This window comes from Pangasianodon hypophthalmus, chromosome 17, assembly GCF_027358585.1.
Source record: "Pangasianodon hypophthalmus isolate fPanHyp1 chromosome 17, fPanHyp1.pri, whole genome shotgun sequence".
NCBI lineage: Eukaryota > Metazoa > Chordata > Actinopteri > Siluriformes > Pangasiidae > Pangasianodon > Pangasianodon hypophthalmus.
In genome coordinates this window covers 7175846-7195875 of record NC_069726.1, presented here as the reverse complement: position 1 = coordinate 7195875, position 20030 = coordinate 7175846, and the positions used below count along the sequence as shown (strand labels likewise).

Here is a 20030-nt window from a genome sequence, read left to right as displayed (position 1 = left end):
AGTAGTGGAGAAAAAATATTTTCCTGATCCTGCAACAAATGGAAAAGATTGGAAATGGGTTTGGAAAATGTTTTTTTTTAACTGGAAATATTTACATATAACTTTCTTTCTTTCTTTTTTTTTTTTTAGGATTGATTTTAATTGTATATATACTTTATACTTTATTATATTTGCAATGGAAGTGATTTTTCTATGGAAGCTGCAACTGGTGTTTTAGTAATTTTTTTAAAAAGAAAAATATCAGATGAGTATCAGTATCGACTGATATTCAAGGTTCCAGTATCAGTATCAGAACAGAAAAAGTGGTAACAAAAAATAAAAATAACAAACAACTGGTTTGAGAAAGTGTTCTGCTGTTTGAAACTTAAAAATTGTAAAATATAAAAAAAAAAACTTTTCCTCCTTTTCAGTGTTATTTTTGTAATAGCATCAAATGAAATGTTTAAAGGTTTATTTTCAAAAGCAACACTACTGATTTGCTGGTAGTTTGGACATCTGTGTATTGTGATACATATCGTGTATCATATAAATATCTTGAATTATTGTGATATGATGTTTTTGTAATATTACCCATCTCGAACTGGAAGTGTGCTGACAGTTTGGGAAAAGACATTTTAGGGAAGAAACAGATGATAGAGTAAATAATCCACCTCCTTTACAAACACCACTGTATCACTGATATGTGTTAAAAGAAAATCATCCCAAATGCACATGAAATCTAGGGAACACCAATCACCAGTCACTGATGGCCTGCATGAATCTACAGTCTGGGCTAGAAAGAAATCAGCCCCAGCCTCACTTCTTTATACCATTCTGTGTATTTTTTTCTGATGACCATTGGTGGTGCTATTGTGCTTGATTCTACAAAAAATCCAAAATAATCCACTTTAAGACATTTGTTAACAGCAAATAATCTGATATGGATGGCAAAATAAAACTTAATATTCGGAATAAAAGCTCTGCTAGCTCATTTATACCAGCTGCCCTGTCTACATGGCTACAAAATGGCCAAAATCTCCAAACAGTGCACTAGATAATATATAGGGGGCACAGTGGCTTAGTGGTTAGCATGTTTGCCTCACACCTCTGGGTTGGGGGTTTGAATCTCACCTGTGTGTGGAGTTTGCATGTTCTCCCCATGCTTCGGGGGTTTCCTCCGTGTACACCTCGTGTTCATTTTTCCTCCTCCAGTCCAGAGACATGCACTGTAGGCTGACTGCCATCTCTAAAGTGTGTGAGTGTGTGTGATTGTGCCCTGCGATGGATTGGCACCCCGTCCGGGGTGTCTCCTGCCTTGTGCCCCGAGTCCCCTGGGATAGACTCCAGGCTTCCCGCCACCCTGTGTAGGATAAGCGGTACAGAAAATGTACGTGGGTGTATATATATATATATATATATATATATATATATATATATATATATACACACACACAAATAGAACTCTAGCATATGTACAGTACATACACACAGATCTATTTTGTTGTTTCTATTATTTCTATGGAAATTCTTTTCTTTTCTTTGATGTTACTCCTCCTACTTGTGCTGCTGTGTCAACTTGTATCTTATCTTATCTCATCTTATCCTACCCTATCTTAACTTATCTTATGTTAATAAACAGGGCTGATGCTCATGGCCGGGTGCAGGAGCAGGTCCAGCGCTAGAGGGCGCATGAGTTTTACGCAGTTCTGCTTTGTCGCATGTTTGGTGACGTTTTACAACTGACTCGAAAGGTCTCCGATGCTGAGGCCTAGCTACCGAGTTTTGTTCCTCGGACTATTTTTGTATGTGGTCATTTATTTAAACATGTTTTGAGCGGGCCTTTTCCTTATGCCGGTTTTTTGCCAGAGAAAAGCAGCGGGGTTTTCGGCGCAGTCGCTTGCCTTGAGAGGAAATTAAATCTGAAGCGAGTATCCGGAGTGAGGAAACAAGGCTTGGAAAGATGACATCTCGGAGGTGAGAGCTGTGGAAATAAATAAATAAAAAAAACAAAACAAAACAAACGCTATGCACTGGTGTTTAGTAGTCGAGCAAAATATGACAGCGTTGTTTTTCTAACGCTAATATGTCCGGACTCTGCTTCCAGGTTGAGCTAGAAGTGGAACAAAACCCAGAAAGTTTTAATTGCTCATGAACTGAGTCGCCCAGTGTTTCAAACTTGCCTGTGTTAGCTTGCTAGCAGGTTTGTGCACCAGTCTATAGGCTAGTTAGCTAACAGTCAGCCGAGTGAGCTAGCTAGCAGGCTAACTGTCCAGAAGACAAGGGATAGATAGATAAAGAAATAAAAACATTGTACCAATGTCAGAACACTGAGCTAGCTCACCTGAAGCCCTGCTCATTCACCAGCTGTGTTTAGCTAACTCCTGTTTTATATTCTCTATCATAACGGACACGTCACGGGTTTAATATTAGCAGCTTTGCTAGCTGCTTTTTAAAAGTGCTTGTGACAAAATGAAGCATCAGATTATTAACACAACTTGTTCTACTTCTGTAATAAGTGTATAGTCCATCAGCTAAAGTGATGTCCTTGTTTAAGATGTGTTTGTTTTCTTTTGTTAAAGCTCGAACAGCTTTAAAGCTCTAGGAGACAGTAGTTACACTATCAGAGACTTCACACAACCGCTGTGTTATGTTTGTGGAAATATGCTGAGAAATCATTTAATCTGTTCACTGGTAGTCAGATATGGTTAATAATGATGCTAATTTTTTTCCACTCCCCTGCTCTACACTGTTACTCAAATGCATCAAGTCACAGCCAGTGGCTCATCACGTGATCACTTGTCATCTTTGCTTTACATCCAGTTGATGTTCAGTTGCATTCACTTGTTGTAGCTTTTGTGCCAGTTGAAGTCAGTGTGGATGTGTTAACAGGTGGTTCCACCCCAACATCACCGGTGTGGAGGCTGAGAACCTTCTGCTGACGCGTGGCGTGGACGGAAGCTTTCTGGCCCGACCGAGTAAAAGCAACCCGGGTGATTTCACCCTGTCCGTCAGGTGAGAATCCAGTGCACTCACAGAGAGACAGCAGCATATAAAGCTGAAGCGAGTATCTGGACGAAACAAGAATTACAAAAATGACGTCTCGGAGAGAGGCGGGAAATGAAAACGCACTCGGAGAGGGCCGCGAGACTGAACAGTGTGTCTGTTTATTCCCATTCTGAGAGCTTATGATGCTCCTGGAGAGAGAATACATTTGCAGAACAGAGCTGCAAACTCCAAAATCAGAAAAATGTTTGCGCTGTTGAATGAACATCATGCTCTCCTCCCTTAGTTAATGTTTTATTAAGTTTTGAGAGTGAACTCAATGCTGATCAAGCTGATCAAGCATCTCGTCACATGCATTTTACTCCTAAAGTAAGTGCAAACACACTCCTAAAGTGTGAAGTCCTGCAGATTCCCATTATCTTCATTTTATAAACTGCGTCACACTAATATCGATTCACTACTTTCAGGAAAATCAGATTGATACACAGTAATATATTGTATATTATATATTGTATATTGTAATAAACTGCAAGCCTGCTCAGGATTATTGCCTATAAATACATTTTAAAGGCTGTTGGATAAATTAATGTAATAATAATTTATATTAATTAATATTAACAGAGATGCAGATGATGTTTTTAGGCTTATAATAAACCAAATTTCAATTTCCAGTTTCAGTTTAAATTTTTCCTGTCTTATTTTATTTATTTATTTTTTTTAAAGACCCATGAGCTCAAATTTGGTCTTTTAGAGCCTTTTGTGTGAGTTTCTTGGTGTTGTAGACATAACAACATAAAACACATTTTGTCGTCAAAAAAATGACAAAAATGTGTTTTGTAAATATTCGTTGTTTAATTTGAGTATAATACCCAGGAAGAAATTTGCTGACTCATCCTGTACTTGCGTTAATTTGCATCCGATCAAATGTTCTCGAGAAAGAGACACATTAGTGCGTGACTCTGTAAGCGAGTTTTCTAGAAAGCTGGTTTCCCAGTACAGTTTTATTTCTCTGCCTCATGTTAAAAGGCAGTATTTTCCCTCCTTCCTGTGGGGAGGCTTATAGCTCACCACAGGCTTACCACAGGGGGAGAGGGCACGGTGGTCGGAAACCTCTCCCTCAGAATACCGAACGCAGCAAAGACACACTGAGCAATTTGGCTGTGAGAAATGCTACACAGTTTAAACTGCTCTCTCTTTTAAATTCCCATGTAAATACTGTGAAATGAATCTGTATGTTGAAGTATTTCCTTTTGAAACAGGAAGTTAGAGCGATGTCCTGGAGAGCTGCTTAACTCTTCAGCCAATAGGATTCAAGATAAGCCACAGCCATGGCAAATCTAAACAAGACTAAACAATAAAGAACAGCAAATAGAGTCTCATAGTTACTCTTAGTAATGGAAAAGCCCTGACTGTGCATAAAAACAAATCACATTCTCTCTCTCGCAGTCTGACGAAGCAACATAAGTTGGTAAAAAAAAAAACACTCCTGAGAAGTGCCTCTTCCAATTCAATAAACTCCAACCATTTTTTTTTCCTTCAACCAAATGCGAATAGAATGCAGGAAGACACACAACCAAAATTGCAACAACAAATCATGTTTATGGCTGACCAGGTACTACTTCAGAGCAAGACCTGCCTCTGGGGGGCGGGGCATATGGTTCTAGAGAGCATTTAATTGGACAATCAAGAATTTACGAAGCATCAAAATTTTTTGTCTCCAGAAGTGATGAACTATAAAATTAAAATAATAATATCTCCAGAACAATTTTATTTATTTATTTGTTTATTTATTTATTGAACGCTGTGGCTTAGTACAGAAAGCTATGAAAGGGCAATTTTATTTCGTGGGCCCTTTAAACTCTTACTTTGTTAAGTTACTCTTGATTTATTATAATTTTTTTTATATTTATATAAGGACACCTATTCACCAAATCAGAGCAAAATGTATACTTTTGGTTTATTTGCTGCTTGCTTTACTTTCACACTGCACAGAATTAAACGAGCCAGCACTGACTGAGGGTTATGTAGGGCTGAAAACATTGTTGTAAAAAGCTCTTTCATTCATTGGTCAGAAATACGTCGACGCACGGAATCAAATTATGTCTCCAGACCCATTTCATGGCAGACAGTTTCTTTAAGGAGCTCATAGCACAAAGCCGTGAGTCTGTTTTTATGAGAAAATGGAGCCCACAGGGATTTAGGAATTTGTGCTAATATAATTCACAAAAGTGAAGTGTCAATTTAAAAAAAAAATGTGTTAAGTATAAAAACCTCGCTCTGTGTAGCTGGTGGTGAAACTGGGCTCCTTGAAGTGCTAGACAGTGTAAACCACAATGGCTTGTGATCAGTAAAAGCATCAGTAAATGCATCATTTATAACATCAGTCTTTTCTCATCGGACCTCCTCAGTTTTAACTGCTGTATATTCAAACTATATTAACTATCTAGCTTATTACGTTATATAATAAATGAATGCAAACATACACATATACATTCATCACACTTTGGAGCTCTTGGATCTCCATTGCAAATTCTACTTCCTTTTTTTTTTCAACTCTGTTTCTGCATATTATTGCATCTTCACAGCACTTTGTTCCTTTATATCAGAGAAAAAACTTCCTTTTATTGTAAATCTGCTGCTCGTAATGATGGTCACATGCTCTTGCGGTTACTTTAAGGACTTATATCCCTGACATTACTCTTGGCGAAGCTGTAGTACGCACATTATATCTTGAAGAACTTAGTAAAAATCATCGTGTTTGACACAGGATGTCTTATCTCTATTGAGATGAGGCACACTTTCTTTTTATCAACATGATGATGCGTACTTATCTCTTATGAAGACCTTATTTAGCTTAATTTGATACAAATAGAGAAAACCCAGACACATACCGGGATGCTACTCCTGAGCCATTCACTGCTTAAATGTATTAAAATACAAATAATTGATTTATTATTTTGTGATAAGGGAATAAATATATAGCAAAGCCTTAATGCAAGGAAGCTGTAAGTATGAGTGTGTTATTTAGCATTAGCTGGGTCATTACACCTCAGACTACCAGCATTCATACAATATACACCTTATGAATAGTGGTAACAAAGGTGTCCATATTTACGTATAGCTGTTAGCCCTAGTATTTTAGATTTTAAATGTTTGCCCTATCATCGGCAGATTGTGAGTTCAAGTCCATGGCTGAGAACCAAGGAGGCAAAACTGGCTGTGCTCTGAGTCTGAAGGTCTCTCTGAGGGTCTCCCCTGCCAGTCACAGTGACACTAGCCAATCGCTGGTGTCTGTGAGCTCGTGTATGCAGAAGAGGGTAGATAATGCTTTCCTCTGAGTGTGTGATGCTGCCCTGTGTGTGCAGAAGCAGCGGGAACACGAGCGATATTGTGCGCATACTGTGTACTTTGTATAAGTCTGCAGGATTAAAAGTGACATCCACTAGGTGGCACGTCAGAGCCAAACCATTCCTGTCCATCTGTTTTCCAAGCTGAACTGTAAGCCATTTCATGCACAGCGATGTTACAACACATTGGCTCTGTTTCTCTTTCCGCTGTCATCGTGATTGTTGTCATGAACTCCGTCTTAAATTGAACATTACATTCACAAGCATTTATTCATCTCGAAAATCCATAAGACTGCTAGACAAAACAAAGTGCAGGCTAAAATGTGCTGGCATGGCCATGTAATATTTTTTCAGTATGTATCACCTGATGCGTAATCTTTTTCCCTGCCTGCTAAGACGTTCTTGTTAGCAATGTTGGCACATTTTACCCATATTTTGAGGGAGGATGGGTGTTACATTTAGGTCCTGCTTATAATATTCACAACCTTCAAGAAATGGCTGAGAATGTAGCTCATCCAAACAATTTCACATCAATTTTGAAGTGTTCCAGGAGTTTCGCAGTTGTCTAGATTACGCTATTGTTGTTATTACTAGAAATGCATGGATACTGATCCTGGTATCGGTTATTGGGTTGATACTGTGCTTATTTACTCATATTCGTAAAAATGCTCCGATACCAATAACCAACAACACATGATACTGCGTGATGTAAAAATAGTGTATATTGTCATTCTAATGAACAAATCACAAGAGCAATCTGGATATATTGCATGATTAATAAGAAAAGCCAACAAAGCATACTGCAAACTGTGAAACTGTAGATCCGGGAGGATCTACTACAGCATCTTCCTACTACACAAGTAACCTGAAAATAAACGTACAGCATTTCTTTAATAAAGAACGCAAGGGCTGCTAACGTGAGCGCACACAGCGTTATCAGCAGACGTGGTCATTAAAATGAGCACAAGGTGCCGTGCATTGTGCGCACAAAGGTATTCACGAGTGTGATGCAGAGAAACTGTCATGCGTGAGCGCACTTCTGTTCTGTGAGAACTTTGGTCATGAGGCACGGTGCAATTCACGGCAACTTGAGCTCATTTTTAATGAGAGCGCTCGCTGATACTGCTCTGCACGCTCAGGTTGGCTGTCCTCACACTTTTTATTAAAGATACAACATTGTATATGAATAAAACATACCATGACGCCCCGATTGGTTAATACTAAGTCAATTACTCATTTCGGCATCATCATCATCAGTATATATCAGTGGCAAAAGACTCTAACTCAGCCTGAAAAAATGGTATTGATATTTCCTTAGTTATTATTTTTATTAGATATTATGGGAAGCATAATTCTTTTGACTGACTGTGTTGCGACTAATTTTTGTAGCACTTAGTCCAAAGTTTATCTTCACTGTTCTGGTCGGATTGGCATTTTGGATAAAAGCATCTGTCAGATTAAAAAAAACAAACAAAAAAACCCAAATAATTTGTAGTTGCGATTTATTTCAGCTATGATTATTGAAATGTTAGGAATTGTTTATATTTACTATCACAACGAGTGGAGAGTAAGTTCTGAAATTGTCATTGGGGGAAAAAGCATTAATCTGAAGCTCGGCTTAATCTGAAGCTCCGTCGTGTTTTAGGTGAAGTTTAAATTTGGCACAGATCGTTAAGAACAACGTTTTCTGGTGGTTAATATGTTGAAAATGTCCTGAAATTGTCTCTAAAGTTAGCTTCTGTCTTAGTCATATGCATGGTTTCTAACCCTAAAAATTCACGTTGGTGAAAAAATGAATACAGGCCCACACAATTTCGTGAGCTTACAAAGTCTCAGTGGAATTAATGTTGCAAGCAAGAATTTAGAAGCTCATTTTTTTTTAAATTTAGGCGAAATGGAGCAGTCACCCACATTAAGATCCAGAACACGGGGGACTACTACGACCTGTACGGAGGAGAGAAATTTGCCACGTTGGCTGAGCTGGTGCAGTTTTACATGGAGCACCACGGGCAGCTAAAGGAGAAGAACGGTGATGTGATCGAGCTCAAGTACCCACTCAACTGCGCTGACCCGACGTCAGAGAGGTGATTCTTCATCCAAATCCATCTCAACCCCTGTATCTCCTTCCTTTTTTTTTTATGATTGGCTTTGTTTTATAGCTCATATTTTTATGTAGTAGTGCCTGCTCTATAGCAGTAAGTCACTTTCCATAAAAGCATCTGCTGACTGAATAAATGCTTTTGTTATATCCTGACATTTCATTCTCCAAGGTGGTTTCATGGTCACCTTTCGGGCCGTGAAGCCGAGAAGCTGCTGACGGAGAAAGGCAAGAACGGCAGCTTCTTGGTCAGAGAGAGCCAGAGTCACCCTGGGGATTTTGTACTCTCCGTGCGAACCGGCGATGACAAAACAGACAGCACCGACAGCAAACCCAAAGTCACCCATGTCATGATTCGCTGCCAGGTACTTTTACAGAAACGTGACTGAGGATGACTTCACTGAATCTGGCTTGTTCACTTGCTTTGTTTGGACCAACAGATTTCTATTAGACTGTCTATAAACAGCTGAATTTCTGTTTTTGGTTTCTCAGCATGATATGAAGTATGATGTTGGTGGAGGGGAGAAGTTTGACTCCCTGACAGACCTGGTGGAACACTACAAGAAAAACCCCATGGTGGAAACACTAGGCACCGTGCTTCAGCTCAAACAGGTGGGCTATTAGGCAGAGTGACTGCACACACCAAGTAATTTTATCCTAGAATGAAAAAAAAGTTCATTCGTGGTTATAATTTAAGTGTATGAGACTGGTGGTGGACTAAGTAGGACTGCAATAATAATCAACAAAATCAAATAGTTGGCAAATTTCATTCAGTAATTTCATCTATATTAAGAAGCACACCGTGGCAGTCAAAACTTCACTGCACTTCATGCCAGTAGAAGTAGAGAAGCTATGTGAATAAATGACCTTGTAAGTAGAAAAAATTATTTTGACCCAGTAGCATTGATGAATGCTACAATAAACCCTTTTTAACATACACAAATATTTATAATATATGTTGTATGTCAAGTCATTAAGTCACCATCCTGTTTTCGGTTCACATCAAAGTCGATCCAAAGAAGAGTCGAGTCACCCCAATGCTCGGAGTCGATTCTGCACATCAAAAATGAATCACTTAGAGCCTAGTTAAGCGTTCAGTTGTTGTAATGCTGGAAAGAAATAATTCGTAAATAATTGTTTTGATATTTAATATATTCTTAAAATAATCCAACTAATCAAAATCAAAAGATAATTCAGCAAGCAAAATAATCATTAGCCCTACTTCAGGCTTCACTAACATGCATATGCACTTGTCTTGTAAATGGAGTAAATCGAGATTGAGGTCAAAGTTTAGCCTAATCTACTTCCCTTGTGGTAAAAGCCTAAAACTAAGGATGTACAGTCCAGAAATATTCCTTTAAGAGTAGTCTCCGAGAGACTAAATGAAAGTTTTAAAGTTAAAATTAAAATTTAAAGTTCTGTATCCTCTACATAGAACCGTTGATCCTCTGTCTAGAACTGTTTTGTACTTATAAGTCAGAAGTTGCCTTATTGTTGACTTCTTGCCTGTTGTATTTAAAGCCTCTCAACACGACACGCATTAACGCAGCCGAGATCGAGAGCAGAGTGCGGGAGCTCAGCAAGCCAGCTGAGGCCACTGATAAGGTCAAACAGGGCTTCTGGGAAGAGTTCGAGGTGAGAGCCATCATCCACGCTTCAGTTAACATAGTTAACGACGTTATTACATTACTCTGCACTCTCTTAGCAATGCTGAGATTTATGATTTCCATTTCTACGCTTTCTCCCACTGTGCATAGACACTTCAACAGCAGGAGTGCAAGCTGCTGTACAGTCGCAAAGAGGGCCAACGCGCTGAGAACAAGAACAAGAACAGATACAAAAACATCCTTCCCTGTGTGTATTTTTGGTTTCTTTTTCTTCTACTTTATGTCTGTTAACTTAAAGCAGAGCCGTATAGAAGTGGCTGAGAAGAGACATAGACAGAGAGCTGTGTGTTCAGCATGTGAGTAACTTTACTTCCTCTGTAATCCTCTTCTTAGTCGACCACACGCGAGTAGTCCTCAACGATGGCGACACAAACGAGCCGGGCTCTGATTACATCAACGCTAACATTATCATGGTAATAATGACATGATGCACTCATAAATATAAACAGATGACCATTTAAAAGGAAAATACTGTGTTTATATGAGCATAGATCACATTTGATTAACATTTAATAGCAGGATCAGAGTAAGGCAGAAGGCAATGCCAGTTTCAGGACAAAGTTAATACAGTGTGTCTCTAGAGCACTGTGTATTTTCAGATCGTTTCATTTACCGCTGATCTCCTCATGCAGCCGGAGTTAGAGTCGAAGTGCAACAACGCCAGATTAAAGAAAAGCTACATCGCCACGCAGGGCTGCCTGCAGAACACAATAAGCGACTTCTGGAGGATGGTGTTTCAGGAAAACTCTCGTGTCATTGTTATGACGACTAAAGAGGTTGAAAGGAGCAAGGTTTGTTCTTTTTCCTTTGGAAGTGTTTAAATCCTCCAGCTATGTGGAGACACTGAAAGATTTTTGTGGCATCATTAAAGTGATCATAAAATGTGATGTTTTGAGCTTGGTATGTATCTCTTGGCACTGTATGTCAGTATGTATTGTATATAAAATGTTTCTTTGTTTCGTAGATTATCTCATTTTCATTTTACAATTTCCTGGAAGATGAAGAAAAAAAATATATTCACACATCTAATTATACACTCTGTTGGAATGCTTATGTCCTGCTCCCATCAGTTTAAATTCTGTCTGCTGTTGGCAAGGGAGTCAAGTATTTTAAGCACTGCTGGCTGTTATGAATATAAGACCCTAACTTTCAGTCTCTATTTCTGAAATGTATCAAAATATAAAATTAAATCTCGACCCTCAGGCAAATTAACAGAAATATAGAGATTATAATGCGGAACAGGAGAACCTAATGTCACTGTGTCTTGTTACAGAGTAAGTGTGTGAAGTACTGGCCGGACGTGTCGGCGCTAAAGGAATACGGTGCCATGCGCGTGCGCAACGTCAAGGAGACGTCAGCCCATGATTACATCCTGCGAGAGCTGAAGCTTTCGAAAGTCGGACAGGTAATCAAAAGAAATCCATAAACCTTGAAGCTTTGCCATTTGTCAGAGCCGCTGAACTGTTCGTGAAAAGTAGGTCCTTGACCAGTAATCTTCCAACAGAAAGGTTTTTAGGTGATTTGCACACTAGTTTATTGATCTGTCAAATAAAGGCAGATGCTGCCATGTAGCATGATACAGATAGTTGTTGGATTAATTATTAATTTTTTTGTTATTGCTTTGTGTTGCATCACATATGTGTCTGTCTCTCTCTCTCTCTGTGTGTGTGTGTGTGTGAGATTAGCGCCACAGGATCAGGTCACCTAAAGGCATGTCATTTCAGCCAGGTTTTTTTTAGTTTGAGCAGTATGTGTGTCTGTAACCCTGCAGTGCTCTTGTTGTGCAGGGAAACACAGAGCGCACTGTTTGGCAGTACCATTTCCGTGCCTGGCCCGATCATGGCGTGCCCACCGATCCCGGTGGTGTGCTGGACTTCCTGGAGGAAGTCAAACTGAAGCAAGAGGGCATTCTGGAGGCTGGCCCCATCGTGGTGCACTGCAGGTAAAGCAAAATTAAAGCCTGAAATCCTTTACACATGTGCTGTGTTTCTTTCTCATATCTACTGCAGTATGTTGTCTCCACATCTATGTTGTCTTAATATGTGTTATATAACACCCAAGGGCGCTTAACAAATATGCTAATACGTAATGCAATACAAGCAATGTAATAAAGGACACAAAAATAGTTTCCTTTCCTGAACATCTTTCTTAAGTGACATGTTGGTGCTTATAGGATGCATTGATGCCCAAATGCGATGTTTATATTTATTTTTGTCTTCTCATCAGTGCCGGGATTGGACGAACCGGGACATTTATTGTGATTGACATCTTAATAGACATCATCAGAGAAAAAGGTAAAGCCATAGTCCTACGACAGAAAGCCTAAAAGGGGAATGGGATCTGTAACTGACAATTTTAAAAGGTTAAAACTCAAAAGTATGGGCTTTGGTTAAATCTCTGTTTGTCTCTGTGCAGGAGTGGACTGTGATATTGATGTGCCCAAGACGATCCAGATGGTGCGGTCACAACGCTCAGGAATGGTGCAGACTGAGGCCCAGTACCGCTTCATCTACATGGCAGTTCAGCATTACATAGAGACACTGCAGCGCCGCATAGAGGAGGAGCAGGTGCGTACACTCGTCTGTTTTCAAGGTACCTGTTATACTCGTTGTGTGAAATGTTTCATTTTCAGGTTGCCATGCGAAATCAGCATCAAACTCTGTGCCCTCTATTTTTTTTAGCCTTGATTATTGTGCTTTATCTTGAATCCTTTGGCTTCTTCATTTCAGAAAAGCAAAATCAAAGGACGAGAGTACACCAATATTAAGTACTCACTGACGGATCTGAGCGGAGGGGACCAGAGCCCGCTTCCTCCCTGCACCCCTACGCCAACTTGTGCTGAGTGAGTACTCTTTCATCCATTTTTTGTTTGGTTAAAAAAGTGCCAGTTTATTTTTGTGATGCCATATATTTCAATCATCATGTATACGCTCCTAATACAGTGTATATATAATATTTATAATTTATAATATATAATATACTAATTGCTCATAAAGGCCAGTGAAATTTAAATTCATTATTTAACTAGTTTAATGTTAGACTTTTGGGCAGTATTGAAACTTGGAATGTAGAGTGGGCGGTCATAATCTATGGAGAAGAAATGCAATCACACCAATGGGGAAAAACTAAAAATACAATATACAGACAGTATTGCTTTTCATTAGTAACATGCAGAAAATGTACCACACTGAAAAGCAAAACCCTCATTGCACCTCTCATGACGCAGTGAATTTCACTGATGAATTACTTCACGCTCAACGAACTTTGATAATAACTTCTAAATCCTGCAGCAAGCCTTTCTCCCCTTCTCTGATTACATTCACACTCCCTGAGTAAGGCTTAGGGCTGTGATTGCATTTCAGTGTGGCCCAAGTGCAACGGCGTGATGAAAGTGAAATGCAGTGCAGCAGGGAGTTCCATTCGTTTCTGACATGAAATCAGCTTTTTAATTCTTAAAAAAAAGCAAAGCACTGCTGATTGTTTTTCACTGAAGAGATTAAGTGACCTAAAAGCAGTGCAGTGAAGTGGTTTGTGTATGTCACGAATGAAAAGCATTACTGTTTGTGTATTGTATTGTATTTTTTTCACCGGTGTTTATTCAGTAGACACAGAAAGTTGAACAATCCTTACACCGTTGTGTTTACTTTTGTGTGTCGTAGCAGGCTGGAAGTCTCAGGCGGAGTGCTATCGATCAGGAGTTTTTTGTCGAATATTAGGCCGCACCCAGACAGTTTTAGATCTGTTTATTCAGCACATTCTGCAGGCGTTTGAGCAACACTATTACATTTCTTATTTTATTCCCCCATTCAGACTTTGCTGGATGTTTAACAGAACGCTCAGGTTTATACATACGTTCATAAATCCATTTTTAACAATTCACACCACTTCTTCTCTTTATTTGAGGTAATATTAGATTTTAATTCTGAAAGACGGTCAGATAGCAGTTAGCAAAATTTTATTACTTTTTGATAACAGAGAGAATAAAAACAGATAGTAGTAGTGGACTCTGTAGACTTGTGAGAAAGCAAAACAGAAAGGAGAACCACTTTTTTTTTTCTTAATCTTAGTTTCTGAAAGTCTAAATCACAAAGTCTTAGTCAATTATTGTTTTGCTTAATAGATGGCTGTGCATGGAATTTTACAAATTTAAAAAATCTCGATCAACAATTTAGTTGTCCAGAAACGCTAGCCTAAAAAAAAAAGACAGAAAAATAAGTATTTCCACCATTTCAGGTTTAAGGAGAGTACAGGAATGCGTAATAATGTAGCTAATAAAATAGCTGTGCTGTCAGGAACGCCGGCATTCATGAAAACCTCGCATGGATGGTGAATGTTTAAGTGACTCTGCAGTACCGCGCAGTCGAGAGGAGGTGAGAGAGGGTGAGAGAGGGTGAAGGAGACGGGGCTTCCTGCAGGTGGCAGTTAATATTGGAAAGTTCAGTACAACTGTGCAGATCATTCCAGATTCATAGTTTGATTAACTAATCTCCTGTTTCATTAGAGAGAAAAAGATGAAAGACTGCTCTTTTGATGTATTTTTGAGTATTAACTTGTACTAAGGTGTAATTGGAGGAAATGGCACTGGATATTTTGGCAGTCTGATATCGTATATTGTATACAGGGAAGATAAAATCATATCCCACAAGCCTGTATGTAGTGTCTGAAGTAGCTAGTAGCTGTCTTTTAAATGAAGATGCTTTGTTTTCGTGTGTTTTTGTGTGTGTGTGTGTGTGTGTGTGTGTGTGTAGTATGCGGGAGGACAGCTCCAGAGTGTATGAGAATGTGGGTCTGATGCAGCAGCAGAAGAGTCACAGATGAGGCTCCGACTACAGCACTGTCCAACTCACAGGTACATGTGGGAATATGCAAAGTTAAACAAACAAATAAAAATGAAGTGCACACATGTATTAGAGGATATGAAAAAAATAGAAGTTTTGTTTCCAGGCTTCTATTTACAGTATTCATAACTGTAAATCCTCATAAATTCCTTTTGATTGCTTAATCTTCAGCTAATCAATGTTGTTAAGTCTGGCCAAAGCAGGGGAGGACAAATCAGTAGCCTGGGTGCAGGGAACACGATGATTACATGTGCTTGCTATTAGTCTTTTAGGAAAAATCCCTAGTATTGACTTTACAAGCAGTGACACACCTCAGTTTTGTGACGATGGCATGGGCTAACTCGTTCTCAATCCCACCAACTGTAGCACTACACATCGGATTAATTAGTGAAATACAGACAGTTTTTTCTTACTCAGGAACACACAGCTATGTGGAAACAAAACCTAGCAAAATAAACATTCACTCAAATGTCTCAATTAAACATGCAGAAAAAAAAGGCTTTGAGTAGTATCTTATGTGCAGTGTGAAGAGAAAAGACAGAAGCTTGTAGTCAACCGTTGGCAACCTACTTGCTGTCTTTGTGTGAAGAGCGCAACCACAAAGTGCTACATCAGACACTTTCTCAGAAAAGGGTAATCGCTATGGCTGAGTAATCACCTCTGCAGGAATTTATATACTCGTTTGTGTGTATTACTGCACTTAACTAGCTGACTAGCTCACTGTATGCTGTTACATTACGTTAGCTACCATTTTTAGCCTAGTCAGTTAGGCATCCGGGCAACAAAACGTAGCACTGAGCAGCACATTCAGAGCTCTCACTTGCCTGGTGAGCCACCTAATGGATTTATGATTTGGATTTATGAATCCGAAGACTTCAGCAAACCAACCAGACTGAGATTATATTTTAATCCTAACATTTTTAAAACCAAAGCAAATGACATACTCAATATCACATGACTGTTAAATATGAAGATCCCTGTACATTAGGAGGTTACACCAGAAACTATCCACATCTATGGAAATATGTTGAATTTTGAAAAAGAAAAAGAAAAAAAAAGGAAAAAAAGCACAACTGCTGTATGATGTTATGTGAAATGTATGTGTGTGTTTTTTTTATTTGTATTTTTTTTTAAATATATGTGTAATGTATTGTTTCTGTCTGTAATGTCAGTGTTGACTCTCTTCTAATCTAAACTCTGGTTTCTATTTCCGCAGCAACCATTTTTCCTTATCGCCAGCCGCACCTGAATGCCTGAAATGTGATCACTGCTCCACGGAAAGACGAAAATAAAATGTATGAAAATGAATTTAAAAAAAAAAAAAGAAAAGAAAACGGAGACCAGTCTGTATGGGAGAGATGTGGATGGAGTAAATTCCTTTCTCCTCCCTGCAAAGCAGCCTTTTTTTTTTTTTTCCCCCTCCCCCCCATGCTAAGAAACCACTGTGAACATCATGAAGCCTTACTCGTGACGATGGAGACGAGAGCGAGAGAGCGAGAGAAAGAGAAAGAGAGAGAGAGAGCCCCTGCGTAAACGAACTGATCCGCTGTGGAGTTCTCCGCAATCCATTCAGGCTGCAGTTAGCAAAATGTAGAAAAGAGCTTTAGCTGTCTTGTCCTTGTTTTTCTGTCTTTTTTTTTTTTTTTTCTTTTTCTTTTTCATTTTTGCTCGTCTTTTTTTCTTTTACCAAAGCAAGATTATATTAGAATTATTCAGAGAATTATGTAAGAACGTGAAAAGGCCTGTGATTGACACACAGCCTTAACTAGCCATACATGGTCTCTTTATTCTCATAGAGATTTGGGCACGAGGTAAAAGATTCACAGGGAAATTCTTCCTCAGAGCCCTAGCTGATCGGCGTGCTTGTTTTTTTTTTTTTTTTTTTTTTTTTCTTTTTCTTTTTCTTCTCCCCCCTTCATCAAAGATATAGCTGTGTCCCACTTCAATACGCCCTACTTACAGTGTAGCGCTTACTTTTAAGGGAAGAAAGAGGTAAACGCCTACTCTTTCGGGAGACTCAATCCAAAAATCCAGCACATCTCATTTGTCCCTTGACCCGTGGATTTCTAGGATTGGATATTTTTAAACAGCCCCATCCTGGTTGTGTCAAAGTTACTGAATCATTGTTGGTCTAACTTTTTTTTATCATCTGTCATTTTTTTTTTTTTTTTTTTAAAAAAAACAACGTGCCTTTTTTGTTTGCCTTTTTAATAAATTGCCTGTTATGTACGTATGTATGAGCACCATAAGAACTCAATTTCCGAGTCCTTGTTGAAAACACAACATGACTGCATGTTCAGAGGATTTTGAGGTCCTCTCTGATGAAAAATCCTCGACTTTTTTTTTTTTTTTTCTCGATGGGAATGTTTCTTTATGCGGTCATCTGCTTACGGTGTGTATTCTTGCAGGTATGTCTGTCGAATTTGTACTATTTTTATTTTACTTTTCCAGCAGACCGTCTGTTACTGTCTTTACTTCTTCGACTATACCAAACTCTTCTCCAATCTGTCTGGATTTATATGTTGTCAACAGTATTTCTCGTTTTGAAATTAAATTCCCATTGTTTTTGTTATTTAATGTATTATTCCACACACGGTTTAAAGCGTTTCTTTCATCCTTCTTGCCTCAGCATTTCAAAATTGTGAAGCGTGTCTCTTAATCAACCGCCCCCCACTGCTCTTATCATTTATATTTTTCACTAGTTCTCTTCAGACACTTATGAATGTAGTTCTGCCATTTGAATTATGTTCATAATTACAATACTAATCTTTTCTGTTAATACCTTTACATGGCCTTAGACGAAGCTAAGTGTTCTGTTTTCTCACAGGTGAGGATCGCCCAGATGTTCAGGGCTCGTAATCTGTAAACTGTTCTGCATCCATTTATTGTACTTGTGTGTGTGTGTGTGTGTGTGTGTGTGTGTGTGTGTGTGTGTGTGTGTGTGTGTGTGTTGCTTCTGGTGTTGTATGTAAGTGTGATAGGGTCATGTGTTTTCCTGAGAAACTGCTGATAAGCTTTCAGCTCCTTGATGCCTAATTTTTTTTAATATTATTTTTAAAAATGTAAAAAAAAACAATTTTTGAGCCCATGCACACCTTTGTGGTCTATCATTTGGTTTCGTCTGTGCACTTACTAACGTCTTTGGGTACACACACACATTGACACTTGTCTTTGAGGAGCTCCATGTCTAGTTCCAGATCTTTTTAGATTCATCACCATGAAAAGTCCGACTCATGGCCCCAGAACATGCAAATGTGAATTTTTGTCATCCTGAAGAGAGTAAATGGGAAATGAATTCAATGCAAACAAACTATATTTTTGAACTTGTATATTGTACATGAATCTTGTAGAGGAGAATGTACTTACTAAACATATCTAAATGCCAATAAAATATACTGTATGTTTAACCCAGCAACTTTTCTCGTGGCAGAATGTGAGCCCTGCCGAAGCTAATAGAGGTTATTGTGTTGTCTGGCTATCAATGCAATTAACCGTTTATCAGTTTGTCTATAACAATAAACAACAAGCTCATATCTTGGTTTTTTTTGGTCTTATTTGGTTTTTATTCAAATGTGAATGGGGTGGCATGGTGGTGCAGCAGGTCCCCTGTGCTCGAGTTACTGCCTGTGTCTGTGTGGGTTTCTCTGGGTTCTCCGACTTCCTCTCAAAACCTTCAGTTTGGATGGATGAGATGGATGGGTGTAACATCTAGGGTGTATTCCTGCCTCAGGATCCAACGTAACTGTGACCTGGATAACTATTTTGTTTTTGACAAGAGAACATATTGCCTCTTGATACTTCTTGATCATCCAAAAAAAAATAGAAATATTAGCAATACTTTGTGTACTTGCTATTATTGGAAGTTTACGGTGAAAGCTAAAATGACACACTTGTGCATTCTTAGCTGCGATCCTGATGCATCATAGTCACCTAATCTTACATTTCGTCTTTGATTTCATGGCTGTTGTGGCACAGATATCATGAGTTGGCTGCACTGGAAGAAATCTCTGACTTTCAGTTCCTAAACAACCTTGAAGGTTATTATTTGTCAGTCACTCTGAGGAAAAAGTTGCTGAACTGTGTTTTCTAGAAAAACGACGTTTTGAGTTAATATTGTGTGTCGTTCTCTCCAGCAAGGGAAATCCCTGCATGTGGAATGCCAGTTAATTTATCCAACAAGTCTTACTGAGCTGCAAGCACATGCTCCAGAATTAAATGAGGGGTTTACCGCTGTAAGTAGCGGAGGAGGAAAGCATTAAGAGCAAACTGCTTATCAGAGTGGTGGGCTGTGTGCTACTGCTGGGTGAATCTTTTTTTTCTTTTTCAGATACCCGAAAACTTTCCTTCTGGTGCAGCAGTACACGAACCCTGATGTGAGATCTTGACCAGATGCTGCTTCGTATGTTACATCGTATGTACTTTTTTTGTAAGACACTTGGTTACTGTAATATCACGAGCAGTGGTGGCTCTGAGATTAATTCGAGGGCCTAATCTGCTCATCTTACACTTGAAGGTCACTTTGAATAACATCTGCCAAATTAATGTATTTCTTGATTTAAAAAAAGCGAAAAAGCAATAGGGGGTGGGGTGGATATGTTGTGTCGTGTGATAATTTTGTGCTTTGCAGCTGGCTAAGCACTGCGGGAATGTGTTCAGTGTGTATGTTGGAAGGAAAGCCAGCTGTGCTCCTGCACTGCCTATGGGCTGTAATGACAATGAAGTAATGGCACACAGGACCTAAATCAAGACATCTGTTTGTAGTGTGTTTTTATTTATTTATTAAAATTTTTTTAAAATTCTGTAACACACTTGGTTCAATGTATTTGGTCCTTGTTGAGCTGGTTAAATGTGTTAGAGAAGGAACCTGGTGTTGTGGTTCTTCAGACTGTTGGACATCAATCCAATGCGAGTCTGAAGTGGACATTCCTTGTATAGTTCTGAATATTTCATAAGTTGGAAATGCTGATTTCACTACATGCAACCGGCTCCTATAAAAAAGCTCTCTCATATATATATATATATATATATATATATATATATATATATATATAAGTCTGCTTTAGAGTAGCTAATACTTTTGTGTAGTGAAATTACCCTA

The 20030-nt window shown here is 38.8% G+C and overlaps 1 protein-coding gene across 1 annotated transcript; it reads left to right on the top strand.

Moving 5' to 3' along the window:
* The first annotated feature begins 1724 nt into the window (after positions 1-1724).
* On the top strand, positions 1725-18470 carry ptpn11a (protein tyrosine phosphatase non-receptor type 11a). The gene is made up of 16 exons (XM_026943640.3): positions 1725-1953; positions 2869-2991; positions 8219-8413; positions 8600-8792; positions 8920-9039; positions 9949-10062; positions 10185-10281; positions 10428-10507; positions 10727-10885; positions 11368-11499; positions 11882-12036; positions 12321-12388; positions 12510-12661; positions 12824-12936; positions 14843-14943; positions 16149-18470. Exons 1-15 carry the CDS (start codon positions 1940-1942, stop codon positions 14910-14912), a joined length of 1785 nt encoding a protein of 594 aa, XP_026799441.1. The 5' UTR covers positions 1725-1939; the 3' UTR covers positions 14913-14943; positions 16149-18470.
* The last annotated feature ends 1560 nt before the right edge of the window (positions 18471-20030 follow it).